The sequence below is a fragment of the Silurus aristotelis genome (genome assembly GCF_946808225.1).
Source record: "Silurus aristotelis genome assembly, chromosome: 4".
Taxonomy (NCBI): Eukaryota; Metazoa; Chordata; class Actinopteri; order Siluriformes; family Siluridae; genus Silurus; species Silurus aristotelis.
The window spans coordinates 30,413,348-30,428,347 of NC_139577.1; the positions used below are offsets into that span (position 1 = coordinate 30,413,348).

The 15,000-nt window shown below is 42.9% G+C and overlaps 1 protein-coding gene across 5 annotated transcripts in view; it reads right to left on the bottom strand.

Annotated features, from left to right (window-relative positions):
• The window catches only part of znf827 (zinc finger protein 827), a 122,075-nt gene that overhangs the window by 48,201 nt on the left and 58,874 nt on the right, over positions 1 to 15,000 (bottom strand). For all 5 annotated transcript variants that reach the window (XM_083538577.1, XM_083538575.1, XM_083538576.1 and 2 more), the window contains one exon: positions 8,975 to 9,181. In XM_083538577.1, coding sequence (XP_083394703.1) covers positions 8,975 to 9,181 — 207 coding nt within the window. The remainder of the gene's footprint in view (positions 1 to 8,974; positions 9,182 to 15,000) is intronic.

Sequence of the window (15,000 nt, forward strand, 5' to 3'; positions counted from 1 at the left end):
AGTCTCCAGTAGAAGTAGTCTTTAGTAGAAGAAGTCACCAGTGGAAGGAGTCACCATTGTAAGGAGTCTTTAGTAGAAGGAGTCTCTAGCAGGAGGAGTCTCCGGTAAAAGGAGCCTTTGGTAGAATGAGTCTCTTTAGTGGAAGGAGTCTTTATTGGAAGGTGTCCTTAGTGGAAAAGTTTTCGAGTTAAAGGAGTCCCTTGTGGAAGGAGTCTTTAGTAGAAGGAGTCACCAGTGGAATGAGTCACCAGTGAAAGATGTCTTTAGTAGAAGGAGTCTTAAGTAGAAGGAGTCACCAGTGGAAGAAGTCACCATTGTAAGTAGACGTGAGTATAAGGAGTCTTTGGTAGAAGGAGTCTTTAGTAGAAGGAGTCACCAGTGGAAGGAGTCACCATTGTAAGGAGTCTTGAGTAGACGGAATCTTTAGTAGAAGGAGTCTTTAGTAGAAATAGTCTTTAGTAGAAGGAGTCACCAGTGGAAGGGGACACCATTGAAAGGAGTCTCCCATGGAAGGAGTCAACAGTGTCAGGAGTCTTTAGTAGAAGGATTCTCTTAGTAGAAGGTGTCTCCAGTGGAAGGAGTCACCATTGTAAGGAGTCTTGGGTGGACGGAATCTTTAGTAGAAGGAGTCTTTAGAAGAAGGAGTCACCAGTGGAAGGGGACACCATTGAAAGGAGTCTCCCATGGAAGGAGTCAACAGTGCCAGGAGTCTTTAGTAGATGGAGTCTTTAGTAGAAAGAGTCTCCAGTGGAAGGAGTCACCATTGTAAGGAGTCTTGAGTAGACAGAATCTTTAGTAGAAGGAGTCTTTAGTAGAAGAAGTCTTTTAAAGAAGGAGTCACCAGTGGAAGGGGACACCATTGAAAGGAGTCTCCCATAGAAGGAGTCAACAGTGTCAGGAGTCTCTAGTAGAAGGAGTCTCTAGCAGGAGAATTCTCCAATGGAAGGAGTCTCCAATATCATGTATGAAATAACAGAAGCTCCTTTTTATCAAGCTGGAGGACGGCATCAGATAGTATGCTGGTCATACAAGTTGTCGAAGACAATATATGGGCGGAGACTTGTGTCCTTTCTCTCTACCACCATTCATTTATTATTTATAAAAACATGCAGTGTGCTGACCAGGTAAGAGGATACATCATCTCAAAGTGTGTGTGCATGTGTGTATGAGTGTGTATAAAGCTCCTAATCAGCGCCCATCTGTTGAAACCCAGCCTTAGCCGGTGCAGAGGGACTAACAAGGCAGCAGTAATTAGCCGCTCAGTGCTAACGGCACCAATCAGACGGACGGAGCTGCTAACTGGCTGAACGGGGCAGGAGGGGGGCTGCAGTGACCTACTTTACATAAGCCCTGATGATGATGATGCAACACTGAGCAGGTATGAGCAGAAACGGAGACGCTCATCTCACTGCTGCTGGAGTGGACGTGCTGCCTTGCTTCTTGTCTTCCACTCTCTTTCACACACACACACACACACACACACACACACACACACACACACACACACACACACACACACACACACACACACAATCATGCTGGCACCATCACTGATATCCAGGTGATAGTTCGGCTCAGCACTCGTGAGCAGTCTCTCACACACACACACACACACACACACACACACACACACACACACACACACACACACACACACACACACACACTGACACTCAAACACCTCGTCTAGTAAAAGACGAAAAAAAAATAGGACTCGTTAGCCTGCCAGCCTCGTCTCTCTTGCCATGAGTCGAGCTTTTTTCCCACTCGAGGTGAATATGTGAAGGGTGAGGACGGTGTGTGTGTAAAAACAGCACGGGGATTTTAGCAGGTTCTAAGCGGCGTACGTGAGACGGACCGGACAAGACGCGTCTGATGAGACGCATGAGACCAGAAGTCACTCGGTTTCTCAGTGAGAACATTTACATGCACATCTACTAATCTACAATGTGGTAACACACCATAGGATTATTTAAAAAAAAGCCTATTATTCATATTATGTAATAATACTGAGCGCAACTCGGTTGTGAGTGTGAGTGTGTGTGTGTGTGTGTTCGTCCTTTGGTGAGCTGTCACTCACGCCTGTTTACCCGAGAGTTTGCTTTTGCTCTTGACTGGAAATAAACGAGCTGCTAAACTGTTGCTTTCGGTTTCTCTCTGTGTGTGTGTGTGTGTGTGTGTGTGTGTGTGTGTGTGTGTGTGTGTGTGTGTGTGAGAAAGAAAGAAACGCCAGCGCTCTGACCCCGAGTTTACACACACAGAACGAGTCCATTAGATCTCAGTCTCTCGCTCGCCGTGTGTTTCCAGTATACTGTATCTGTTTACTGTTTGCTCCTTCTTTCTCTCTTTTTTTTTTCCTTTTTCTGTTGCTCTCTTACTGTTTCTCTCTACTCTCTGTCACCCACACTCGCTTGCTGTCTCTCTCACACACACACACACACACACACACACACACACACACACACACACACACACACACACACACACACACACACACACACACACAGGTATTGTGACCCAGGGCCCGACAGTTCGGTCGCACGCGTATAAAGAGGCGCCTTGTAGCAAGAGCTGACTCACATCTCGCAGGAAGACGGAATGAGCAAGAGAACGTCAGCGACTGGTGTGAGGGACCTGTCACACACACACACACACACACACACACACACACACACACACACACACACACACACGAGCACAAAGTGCACTGAATCATTCTCCATCATCCTCTGTAATAGACTCCATCTCTCTCCTCTCTTACTCTTTCTCTCTATCTATCGTTTTTTATCTCTTTGACAAACTTGTTCCTGTCGACCTGAATAAAATATAAAACTAATTTCATGATGCCGTTCAGGCAGAAAAAAATAAATAAAAACGAGAGAATCGGGTACTATTTAGATGAGATGCTTTATTGACCATGATCGCGTAGACGAGCTACATCTCGAGATGATTGGAAGCAAATTTCTGATCGTTTTGTACATTTTTTTATTTCCTGCACCGGATGAATATTACGACGATAATAATAATAATAATAATAATAATAATAATAATGATCATCAATCATAATATAATGGATAATCTGTGTTAAAGGGATACTCTGAGAGTTTTCAGCTCCATATCTATTGAATGTAGCTCAAAGGATAAGATAAGTTGTACCTGTGAACGAAGATAATGGGTTCAAATCCCAGCACCAGTAAGATTCCACTGCTGGGTTCTTGAACAATTGCTCAGCTTTATAAATGCACTCTGGACAAAAATTTGTGGACACCTGAGAATAAGATGTGTATGTTTTGTACATCCCATTCCACATTCAGTCCCCATTTGCTCTAATAATAACTTTTGTGGAGATTTATTCAGACACAAGGGTGTTAGTAAAGTTTGGTACTGATGCAGGTGAGGTGATGAGGCCTGGGGTGCCGTCAGTGTTCACATTCATCCCAGATGTGTTCAGAGCTCTATAGTGGGAGATCTTCCACTCCAACCCATGTGAAGCATATCTTCACAGAGCTGGAATTGTGCACAGGGGCATCGTCATGCTGGAACAGGTTTGGGTCTCTTAGTCCAATAAAAAAGACGATTGAATCCTACCGTATCCAAAGACATCCTATACAATTGTGTGGTAACAGTAAGAAACCACATATGGCTGAAAAAGTAAGGTGTCCGAATACTTTTAGATATTGTATCTTTAGTCTACTTTACGATCATCGGAGATAAGAGAAGTCTGTGGGGTAGATGTTGAAGCCACGGGATGAGAGTAGAAGCGACAAATTGTACACATGTTTTTTCACTTATACAAAAAAAGAATACTCACATCTAATCTACTAGCGATGTGCATCTCCATGACTAAAGCCGATGCGATCCGATTTCGATTAAATGTGATTCAATGCAGTACGACGCAATGGAAAAAACATGTACTATGGAATTTAATATGGTGCAGACAGTTCGCTTTTATTCCTTTGGTTCAAACAAACAGCAAATGATCAATTTACTTTAGTGCCTTCTGAGCATGGCCCTTTTCACAAACAGGTCTTTGTAGTACAAAAAAAAAGAGAAAAAGTAAAAAAAAATCCCGACGTTCTTTTCCCGTTCTGTCTTCAGGAAGACGCAGCTCTACCTCTGCCATGTTAATCTGTTTTCTATGTGACTCTGAGGACACGCCTCCTGTGGCATCCCCGGGTCTCCATAGTGTTGCGATATGTAAAACTCACGTAGCAGCAGCGGTGCTGAGAAAACGCGCTTAAGAAACAAGCTACATATAAAATACTGGTCACAAATAATTCGAAATAATAAAAGTATAGCGCATCTAATGATTATATGCAAATAAATCAGTTTTTATCTATGCAAATATGTTCAAAATGATGTATTGCGATACAAAAATGCCAACTTGTATCCGAAGCAAACATTTTTAACTCCATCCCTACTGTGTAATCTACTTATCAGGATGTATTTTGGGATTTTAGGAGGAAACCAGAGAACCCTGCAGAATCCTGACACGGAGCAGCAACGCAACCGAACCGAACACATTATGAAATGTTTACGATGTAAGGTATAAGTTGTCTTGCGCAATTCCTTTTCCGGTAACATTTAAATCCTAGGAAAGTAAAAATATACATAAAGAATGCGATTAGACTTTGAGATAGACTGCATGTCATGTGATCATCACTCCAGACTCAACCCACATCAGACTGGCAGGAGAGACGAGTGTCTGAGATCTAGGTTTTGACCTTCAACCTTAGAGAGCGTGAAGATGATGTAACCGTCTGCAACCCTACTGCAAGAACAGTAACAGACTACACACAGCCTCGCTGCGTCGCTCGCTGAAAAAACACAGCGACAGGAAAGGAGGCAGAACAAGGGAAATGTGGGCGGGGCTATGTGACAGGATCAACAGAACAAACGAGAAAGGAATGGAAGAAATAACGGAACGTCATTCTCCTTTTTCTTTTATTTGATCGCTACCGGATATTTTGTTGCTTTGTGTAAGGAATCGCGTGAAATCCATTTTAAATCCATATATCAGCGTTTTTGGAGCTGAATTGCAGCGCCATGAACCCCCCCGTTTCCTCTCAGGAATTTCTCTCTGGTGGTGTTTAGACGATGGCGTCCCTCCAAGCTTTCCAGATGTGATGTGCATTAAGGCCTTAGTGCATGATTTACATTATTTTCGTTCTCACCCAACCAAACAGTAACCTCTAGTGCAATCCCTGAGGATTGGGGGCGGGGTCACTCTGAATGAGACCACACCCATCAGAATAAAATCGATTCGTGATATGATTAATGTGGTCATCTGGAAGAGCTTTGGATTGATTTGTAAGGAGATTTCATTTATTTACAAGCCAATCATGACTCAGGACCGGAGTTTTTTATGAGTTTCTCCTGATCGCACTGCACCCTGATCACACTCATCTTGATCACACTCTACACTGATCACACTCATCCTGATCACACAGTACCCTGATCACAATCTACACTGATCACACTGTACCCTGATCACACTCATCCTGATCACAATCTACACTGATCACATTGTACCCTGTTCACACTGTACACTGATCACACTCATCCTGATCACAATCTACACTGATCACATTGTACCCTGTTCACACTGTACACTGATCACACTGTATCCTTATCACACTGTACCCTGATCACACTGTACACACTGTACCCTGATCACACTGTACACTGATCACACTGTACCCTGATCACACTCTACCCTGATCACACCCTACACTGACCACACTGTATCCTTATCACACTGTTCCCTAATCACACTGTATCCTTATCACACTGTTCCCTGATCACACTGTACACTAATCACACTTTACACTGATCACACTTATCCTGATCACACTGTACCCTGATCACACTGTACCCTGATCACACTCTACACTGATCACACTCATCCTGATCACACTGCACACTGATCACACTGTATAATGTTCACACTGTACCCTGATCACACTGTACACTGATCACACTCATCCTGATCACACTGTACACTGATCACACTGTACCCTGATCACACTGTACACTGATCACACTGTATAATGTTCACACTGTACCCTGATCACACTGTACACTGATCACACTCATCCTGATCACACTGTACACTGATCACACTGTACACTGATCACACTGTACCCTGATCACACTGTACACTGATCACACTGTACACTGATCACACTGTACCCTGATCACACTGTACCCTCATCTGCCTCATCTCATATTGTGCACTGTCTGTAGACCTTATAGGATTTTATATATACTTTTATTTATTTTACATATCTGTCTAAAAGATATTTAGGCTCATCATTAAAACTTCAATAAAGTTCTAATAAAGGAAGCCATAAACACCTCCCGTAACCCGGAATGAGGAGGGGCTGCGAGAGAACTGAAATAAGATTGTCAATAAATTGGTTTGATTCGACAATGGAATCATTTAATCTCTTTGGGGATCAAATATGTGTAAATCTGGCTCTAGTGGAAAATTAGAGGTTAATAGAACAGCAAATAGGCACTGAATGTGGAATTGGATTTTCAGAAAGCAGGAATCACTCTATTTGTTCAGGTGTTCACAAACTTTTGTCTATATTGTGCATTAGTGTAATAATGATAATAATCGGTGCATGTCCGATATGTCAGTACTGACTCGTAGGCTGTTTCAATGTCCATAGTCATGATATTTATTACAATAGATACTGGAGTATAGATTTATATTTTCCGCACTTGAAAAATAAAACGGCTGTTATATAAAAGTTCAGGGCGAACAGAGATTCGGATTAATGCAGTTTTCCTCCGATAGCACTCCAGCGTGATAAGTGTCTCGTCTGGGTGACACCGGATTAGAAATCATTACTCCTTTACACTGTGAAATAAAAAAATGTAAAAAATTCCAAAAGGAAGTTCGGTACCCTGAGAACCTTGGAATCGCAATCCAAATGCAACGACCTTGCATGTCTCGCATGCATCGAGCGCACACGTTGCCTCCGGAGCGCTGTGTTTTTTTTGCCCGAACTCCCTGACAGCAGCTTTGTGAGAGATTTCAGCAGATTTATACATAGCCACAGAAGCCTGCCGTCTCTGAAGACGGTGACAGATGAAGAGCGAGTCAGAAGAACACCTCTCAGTGTTGAACTACAGTCGCCCCATCTTCGAAAGTTCAAATAAAGATTGGGCAGCGTGGCCCCAAAAGAGCAATCGATAGGTTTGTTTTGGCACAGCACTGCTGGGCATGAAAAGGATATCGACTGCACAACATGAAAAGGAATTGACCCTCGAGTTTCTGCCTAAAATGTCGGAGCGAAGGGAAGGAGTGAAAGAAAAGGCGTTTGGGATGAGGAAGAAAAAGAAAAAAAAATAGACAAACAAATGGAAAGATAGAACGAGAGCGAGGAATGAATAATAATAAAAGAAATGTTCCTAGAGCTTTTCACTCGTTCTAATTATTTTATTATGTTATATTATTTCCACGTCTCTGATACTCTCCGCTGAAGTCCGACCTCACCGCCTTCCCGTTCCCACAGATCTCAGCCCGAAAACATGCTAACGATGAGTTCATAGCGGCGAACACACCCACTCATGCGCTCCGAAGCTCCGCCTCTTATGCACGCGACAACGAAATTGATCTAATAAACGCAGAACTCTGAAATCCGATTAGTTCAAAACATGCTAGAAATAGATTAACAATAAAGTTACTGTTAACATTATGACATCTTACTTTTGAAGTATCCGCCCATGAATTCAGGTTCGTCTGTAAATAGATTTAAGTTCAACTTTATGCTCTACAATTCTCAGCTAGGATTTATTTTATTTTTTTATGATATGCCCATAGAGAAAACTGTTTGCTTGCTATCATTACTTATTTAAACTAAATTCTAACAAAAAACCTTTTTCTCGCTTCTGATTGGCCAGAAGCTGTTTTTCAAGCCATAAGACAAATCTCTCACACACACACACACACACACACACACACACACACACACACACACACACACACACACACACACACACACACACACTTATATATATACACTTGCCTTTTCTCATAAGTTAGGGTTTGGAAATAAAAAATTCCAAAAGAAACTTGCAAACAAAGTTTTAATAGAAAAAGAAAAAAAAAAAAGTATGATGCTTATTGCTATAATGTAAGAGAAAGAAGTAGTAACCTGACTCACAGATCCATTACAAACACCAAGTACGGATCAAAAGTAATATATTTTTTCGATAAATATGAAATTAAAACTCATTTTACAGACTGAGGCGAAACATCAGCAAAACGTGAACAAAACTTTTGGGACACCTGACATTTCCAGCTATATGTGGTTCTTATACAAACTTTTACCACAAAGTAAGAGACCCTCATTTGTATGAGGTGTTTTCGGATGCAGTAGTACATGAACTAGGAAACCCAAACCTGATCCAGCTCCATTAAGATATGATTTACATAGGCTGGAGTGGAATATCTTACTGCTATAGAGCTCTGAGCTCAACCCTATTGAAAAACTTTGGGATGAATTGGAACTCTGACTCCACCCCAGGCCTCCTATTGTTTACAAATCTCCACAGGCAAAAATCTTTCCAGAAGAGTGGAGGTTACTATAAGAGCAAATGGGGACTAACTGAACAATAGAATGTTAAAATTATTTATTTTTTTGTCCATATGGTGTACCTGTCTGTGCATCTCTCTCTGTCTGTCTGTCCATCTCTCTCTGTCTGTCATCTGTGCTTCTATCTACCTACCTACCTACCTACCTACCTACCTACCTACCTACCTACCTATCTATCTATCTATCTATCTATCTATCTATCTATCTATCTATCTATCTATCTATCTATCTATCTATCTATCTATCTATCTATCTATCTATCTATCTATCTATCTATCTATCTATCTATCTATCTATCTATCTAATCATTAGCATGTAGTTTCCATTTGCTGTTTCTGGCACCAGTGAAAGCCTGAACGTCCTACCTGAGAGTTTCATTAGCAGCTCGGACGCCACCTTCACGTTGATGTCGTGGCTGAGGATGCTGCCCTCTTGGCGCGGCCTCCCGGGCACTGCGGGGGCGTCATGGCCCAGGCTAAATGCCGGACACTTCGCCGGACTCGACGCCTCCTCCGCCTCGGGCTCCTCTTTTACACAGAACCCGCTCTTCAGCGCCTCCTTTTGGTTTGCCGCTGTGACAGAGAGAGAAAGGCGGAGGTGTGAACCCCGCATTCGAAACCAGACAATTTTAACAAACCACAAAGAAGAAAAATAAAAACAGGCACAGGCGAGACACAAAATAGGAATTTTCTCCATCGGACGCTTTATGGTTGAGGCCACAGCAATAACCGTCATGCGTTTGTAGTGAAAGAGGGATGTTGGTTGGTTTATTTATTTATTTACCCGTGCAGATTTTTTTTTCCTTTTTATTTAATGCTTCGGGGGCTGAATTTGTTCACCGGGCTCGTTTTGCATCTGGGCCACACATAAAGAGCTCGGAGGAGGATGCTGGGAGGAAGGAGAACCAGGCAGCACTGCAGGGTTATTTTAGTAGTGGCATCCTGAGACTCGACACGCACAGTCTAGTGTAATGCACTTGGAAAGGGAGAGTGTGTACAGGGCTTTAGTGGACGATGCAGGTGTTATCAAGGCCTTCCATCACTTCCTGTAATGTTTCCCTCGGTTGTTAGCACAAGCCATGATGAAACCGACTGATAAACCAGGTCTGAAATTTTGCACATAACCAGAGGATTTTTACAGACTGCATAGGCAACAAAATTCCAAATCTACACATGAAGTACCTTTTATGTTGTGAAATAAATAGAAATTAATAAATTTTTTTCAATGTAAAAAAACATGAAAACTCCTGTAGTAGATAGAAAACATAGCATTTTGATATTTACGCCATTTCTTATCCAACGTGACTTACAATGATCTCATTTATACAACTAATCAGTTGAGGGTTAGGGGCCCTGCTCAGGGGCCCAGGTGAACCTCTGTATGGTGTATTATTTATCTTGATATATTCTGGTCTTTAGCACTGAGCTACCACTTCACCCAGAGTTGATTGTCAAAAGTTGATTTCGCCGTCTTGATTCCTCAGAGTTGATCCCCAGAGTCAATTCCCCAGAGTCGATCCCCTATAGTTGATTCCCTGAGTGGATCCCCCAGAGTTGAATCCCCAGAGTGGATTCCCCGAGTAGATCCCGCAGAGTTAAATCCCCCCAGAGTGGAGCCCCCCCCCCAAGTGGATCCCCTCCAGAGTGGAATCCCTAGATTTGATTCCCCAGAGTAGATCCCAAGGCTTGATCCCACAGAGTTGATTCCCCAGAGCTAATTCCTCACTGTTGATTTCTGAAAGTAGATTTTCTCAGAGTTTATAATTTTTTTTTTTATAACACAATGCCCTAAAGGGCTTTATTGCAAAGCAATCGAACAGAACGTTTTCATTTTTATCAGTTTATAGCTACATTTAATGACATGGAACTGATTTGGGTAAAGACACAAAAAAATTTTATCTGTATACATCACAAAACTAATTTATGATATTAATCTGAGGTAAGAACATGGCAGCAAAACAGGAGTCTTTAAATAAAAATAAAAATAAAAAAAAAAAGCCAAAAGAATGTAATTAACACTAAAATGAAAATAAAGAAAATAAAGTCATAAATCTTTTAATGATTCAGTATAACATTTTATCAAAACAATTTTATCCTTTCTATCTATCTATCTATCTATCTATCTATCTATCTATCTATCTATCTATCTATCTATCTATCTATCTATCTATCTATCTATCTATCTATCTATCTATCTATCTATCTATCTATCTATCTATCTATCTATCACAAAGTGGTCGTTATTGTCATACCATCATATCGCCCAGTTGCATAATCCCATCTTGAGAGGACGTGAAGTGTCTGGATAAACGTTGAATTCCGAATAACAATGGGCATTCAGACACAAAAACCGACTCAGATCTTTCATATATATTTTTCATACGAGCGCCTGATCGATTTCTCTGAGCACTGAGTAAAATACAGTGGCTCTGTAGAAGCCGGCGTGTGTTTACACTTCGCTGTGCACTTCATATAGAAAGCAAACACTTTATTTTCAGAAGAGGAGTGGGATCGCCGTGAATACCACAATGCTCGGCTCTATTTGCATAAAAAGCTCATATCTTTCCGTGACACACGAGCGCAAAGCCCCTCTGAATGCCGCTCGTTGTTAAATCGTGTCCTGTTCACATATGCGTCGGTGTTTTTATTTGTCAAGCTCCTGCTTATCGTTTCGCTAACTGTCAGGATTAGCCCCGGCGCAAAAAGGCAAGCGTTTGATAATGCCAGGGAATAAAGCCATCAGGGCAATTTCGGAGCATGATTAAAAAATGGTGCACGCTCAAAAACGACGTCGAGGTGCGCAGAGAGTAATTAAAGCAGCGGCTTGTGGCCCCCCGGCCGCATTACAGCCAGGTCAAATCTAACAAACTGACTGCACAGCATGTTTGTTTTGACTGTCTCCATTAAGCCTAAAGGCTGCTGAGTATGATGTGTTATTATGCACAGAGGTGTAATGGGGAAGGGAGCAGAGCTGCTTCACGGGTTACCGTGAGGCTAATCAAGCCTTTCCTGCGCTGTACTATACAGTATGCTGCAGAAGTAGGCCATTTCTAATCAGGCACAGATTAATAATTAATATCAAGACGTGGAGCAAACTTTCATATGCTGCCAAGAACAGAACACTGGCCTGGGCTTCTCTCTGACATGAACTCACATTAAAGCCTGCTTTCTCTTTACAAAAGATCAGCCTAGCTTTCTCACGTGCTATTTTTCCATTCCCAACACGATCTGATGTTTGAAAGATGCAGTCAAAGTGAAAGATGATTCAATACTATGTGATGTAGAACTGGTTTAATACACTACGGTAAAAAAATATTCCCCGAATCAGTTTACCCACATCCCTTTTACTGAGACTAAAATGCACAGAAGTCACACCTCCATCCCTTAGACTGAGACATACAGGCCACACCCCCATCCCTTAGACTGAGACATACAGGCCACACCTCCACCCCTTACACTGAGACATACAGGCCACACCCCCATCCCTTAGACTGAGACATACAGGCCCACCTCAATCTTTTAGACTGAGACATACAGGCCACACCTCCATCCCTTAGACTAAGACATTCAGGCCACACCTCCATCACAAAGACAAACATTCACAGGCCACACTCCATTACTAAGAATGACAAACACAGAGGTCACGCCCCCTTTACTAAGACTCAAAGACACACAGGACACACCCCCTTTATTAAGACTGACAAACACGCAGGCCACACCTCCATCAGTAAGACTGACAGATACAGAGGCCACACCCCCTTTACTAAGACTGACAAATACAGAGACAACATTACTTTACTAAGATGGAAACACACAGGCCACACCTCCATCAGTGACAGTGACAGATACAGAGGCCAAACCCCTCTTACTAAGACTGAAAGACACACAGGCTACAGCTCCACTCAGCCTTTTATTCACTGAGGCCACACCTCAATCACTAAGACTGACAGATACAAACGCCACACCCCCTTTTCTAAGACTGACAGACACAGAGGCCACACCACCATCAGTGAGACTGACAGATACAGAGGCCACACCCCCTCTACTAAAACTGATAGACACAGAAGCCACACCCCCTTTACTAAGACTGACAGACACACCTCCACACCTTCTGGCCTGAGTGTCTCTTTGCTTTCTCCATCTTTAAACCTTCTCTCTCATTCCTCTCGCAGGTGAGTGGGGATGTTATCCCTCATTCCTGACACGGTTACAACTCGCCTCCCAGCAGCTATCTAATGTCCTCTTGCCCCAAACCTTGTAAATACACACTCTGTAACAGCGCAAACGCGTGTTGTCATCAATCTGCGGCGGGCGGTCGTCCGGCTGCTCTGATGGCTCTGATTAACGACGATGTGCGAGCGAAACGCAGTTGGACGGAGATGCAGGCCAGGTGATGAGACGTGGCCGGCAGGGTGTGTGACCTTCATGCACAGAAGTGAGCGCAGTGTACGGGGCACCGAAGGGGGCACGACTCGGGCACCGGCTGGAAATGTCACCAGTCAGACGTCAGCGGGAGGACAGAGCGAGGCTGGGTCAGCACCTGGAAGGGCGTCGTCTAATTAAGAGCGTGTTGGGTCGCGTGTCCTATCAGGCAGGGACAGCGCATTACACAAACATCCCCCCAAACTTTCACACACTCACCCACACATGAACACTTCCTCTCAAAGGCACACATAAAAGTACAAGTTGGAGACGTGGGAGCAGCAACAGAAGTCACACCAATTCTGGTGACCTTTCGAATTGTATCTAAAAATAGGCTAAAATTTCCATTCAAATTTGTGTTACCGTGAGCGCTGAATAATTTATCGGTTTGATCTGTCAGCCAGTTTGTGTTTTCTGATCCCCTTTTTTCCCTTTAAGCCCCAAAAGCCCACAGATCCCCTAAAAGCATATCATAAGCCGTGTGAAATGAGATGAGCCCAAATCTTCAATTTGAATCTCATTTGAGTCTTCGCTTACTTTAAAATTCCACCATATAAAACATTTCCTTATTTGAAAGTACCCTTAAAGTGCTATGTGATGAGTTCCTCTCCTCTAGAGGTGGCCAAACTGCTGTCTATAGTTACTAGAGAAATAATGAGAGTAACGTTGCTTACAAGTGAGGGACAAAACGTGGGGAACGTGGGGTAATCATACCTATTATAACTGTATCCTCACACTTGAATAGGCTTAGTTATAAACACATGGACAGCTAGGTAAACAAAGCAGGAAGTCTGTGTTAGAGTGATGGGCTGTGGAAAAGCTGAACACAATTCTCATCATCATGGCACCTGACATTCTGATATAATACAAACCATTATGCAACAGATGCACCTATGTTCAGCCACTGGTCCAAGCCACGGTTCCTACATGCCTGAAGACTACAACCATCATACCAGGGCCTAAGCACTCAGGTGCTGAATGCCTGAATTACTTTTGCCTAGTTGCACTAACCCCTATTGTTATGAAGTGCTTTGAGAAACTCGTTCTGAATCACCTCAGTGCGGGCCTACCACTTACACTGGACCCACACCAGTTCGCCCGAAAAGATCGACAGAGGATGCAGTTTCCACGGCTCTTCATTCAGCCCCTACCCACCTGGATAAAAATGACACCTACATCAGAATGCTGTTCTTTGACTTTAGTTCTGCTTTCAGTACGGTCCTCCCCACGGTACTGATCACTAAGCTCAGTGACCTGGGTATCTGCACCTCCACTTGCAGATGGATTATGGACTTTCTCACAAACAGACCTCAATCTGTTAGGTTGGGCAAACAATCCTCATCCTCAATCCTCATTCTGAACACTGGCATCCCACAGGGCTGTGTTCTAAGCCCACTGCTCTATTACCTGTTCACCCATGATTGTGCTCCTCTGCATAACTTCAGCATCTTCATCAAATATGCAGATGACACTGTAGTCTGCCAGATCAGCAACAACTACAAATCGGGCTACAGAGAAGAGATCCGAAGCCTGACAGCCTGGTGTGCCACCAACAAACTGACCCTCAACGCCATGAAGACTAAAGACTGTGAATGCCGGACCGTCGTAAAAAGCATTTCACTGCATGTCGTACTCTGTATGTATGTGTATGTGACAAATAAAATTTGATTTGATTTGATTTGAAAGAGCTAATTGTGAACTTTTGGAAATCTAACAGCAGGAGACACTTCATATTCTACATCAATGGAACTGTGGTAGAGAATGTCTCCAGCTTTAATTTCCTGGAAGTTCACATCTCTGAGGATCTGTCCTGGCACCAGAACACTTCAGCTCTGGTTAAGAAGGCACAACAACACTTGTACTTATTGAGGAATCTTGAGAAAGCTCATCTGTCCCCAGAGATTCTAACGAGTTTTTAACCTCTGCATCACCGAGAGCATCCTTACCAACTCCATTACTGTATAGTACGA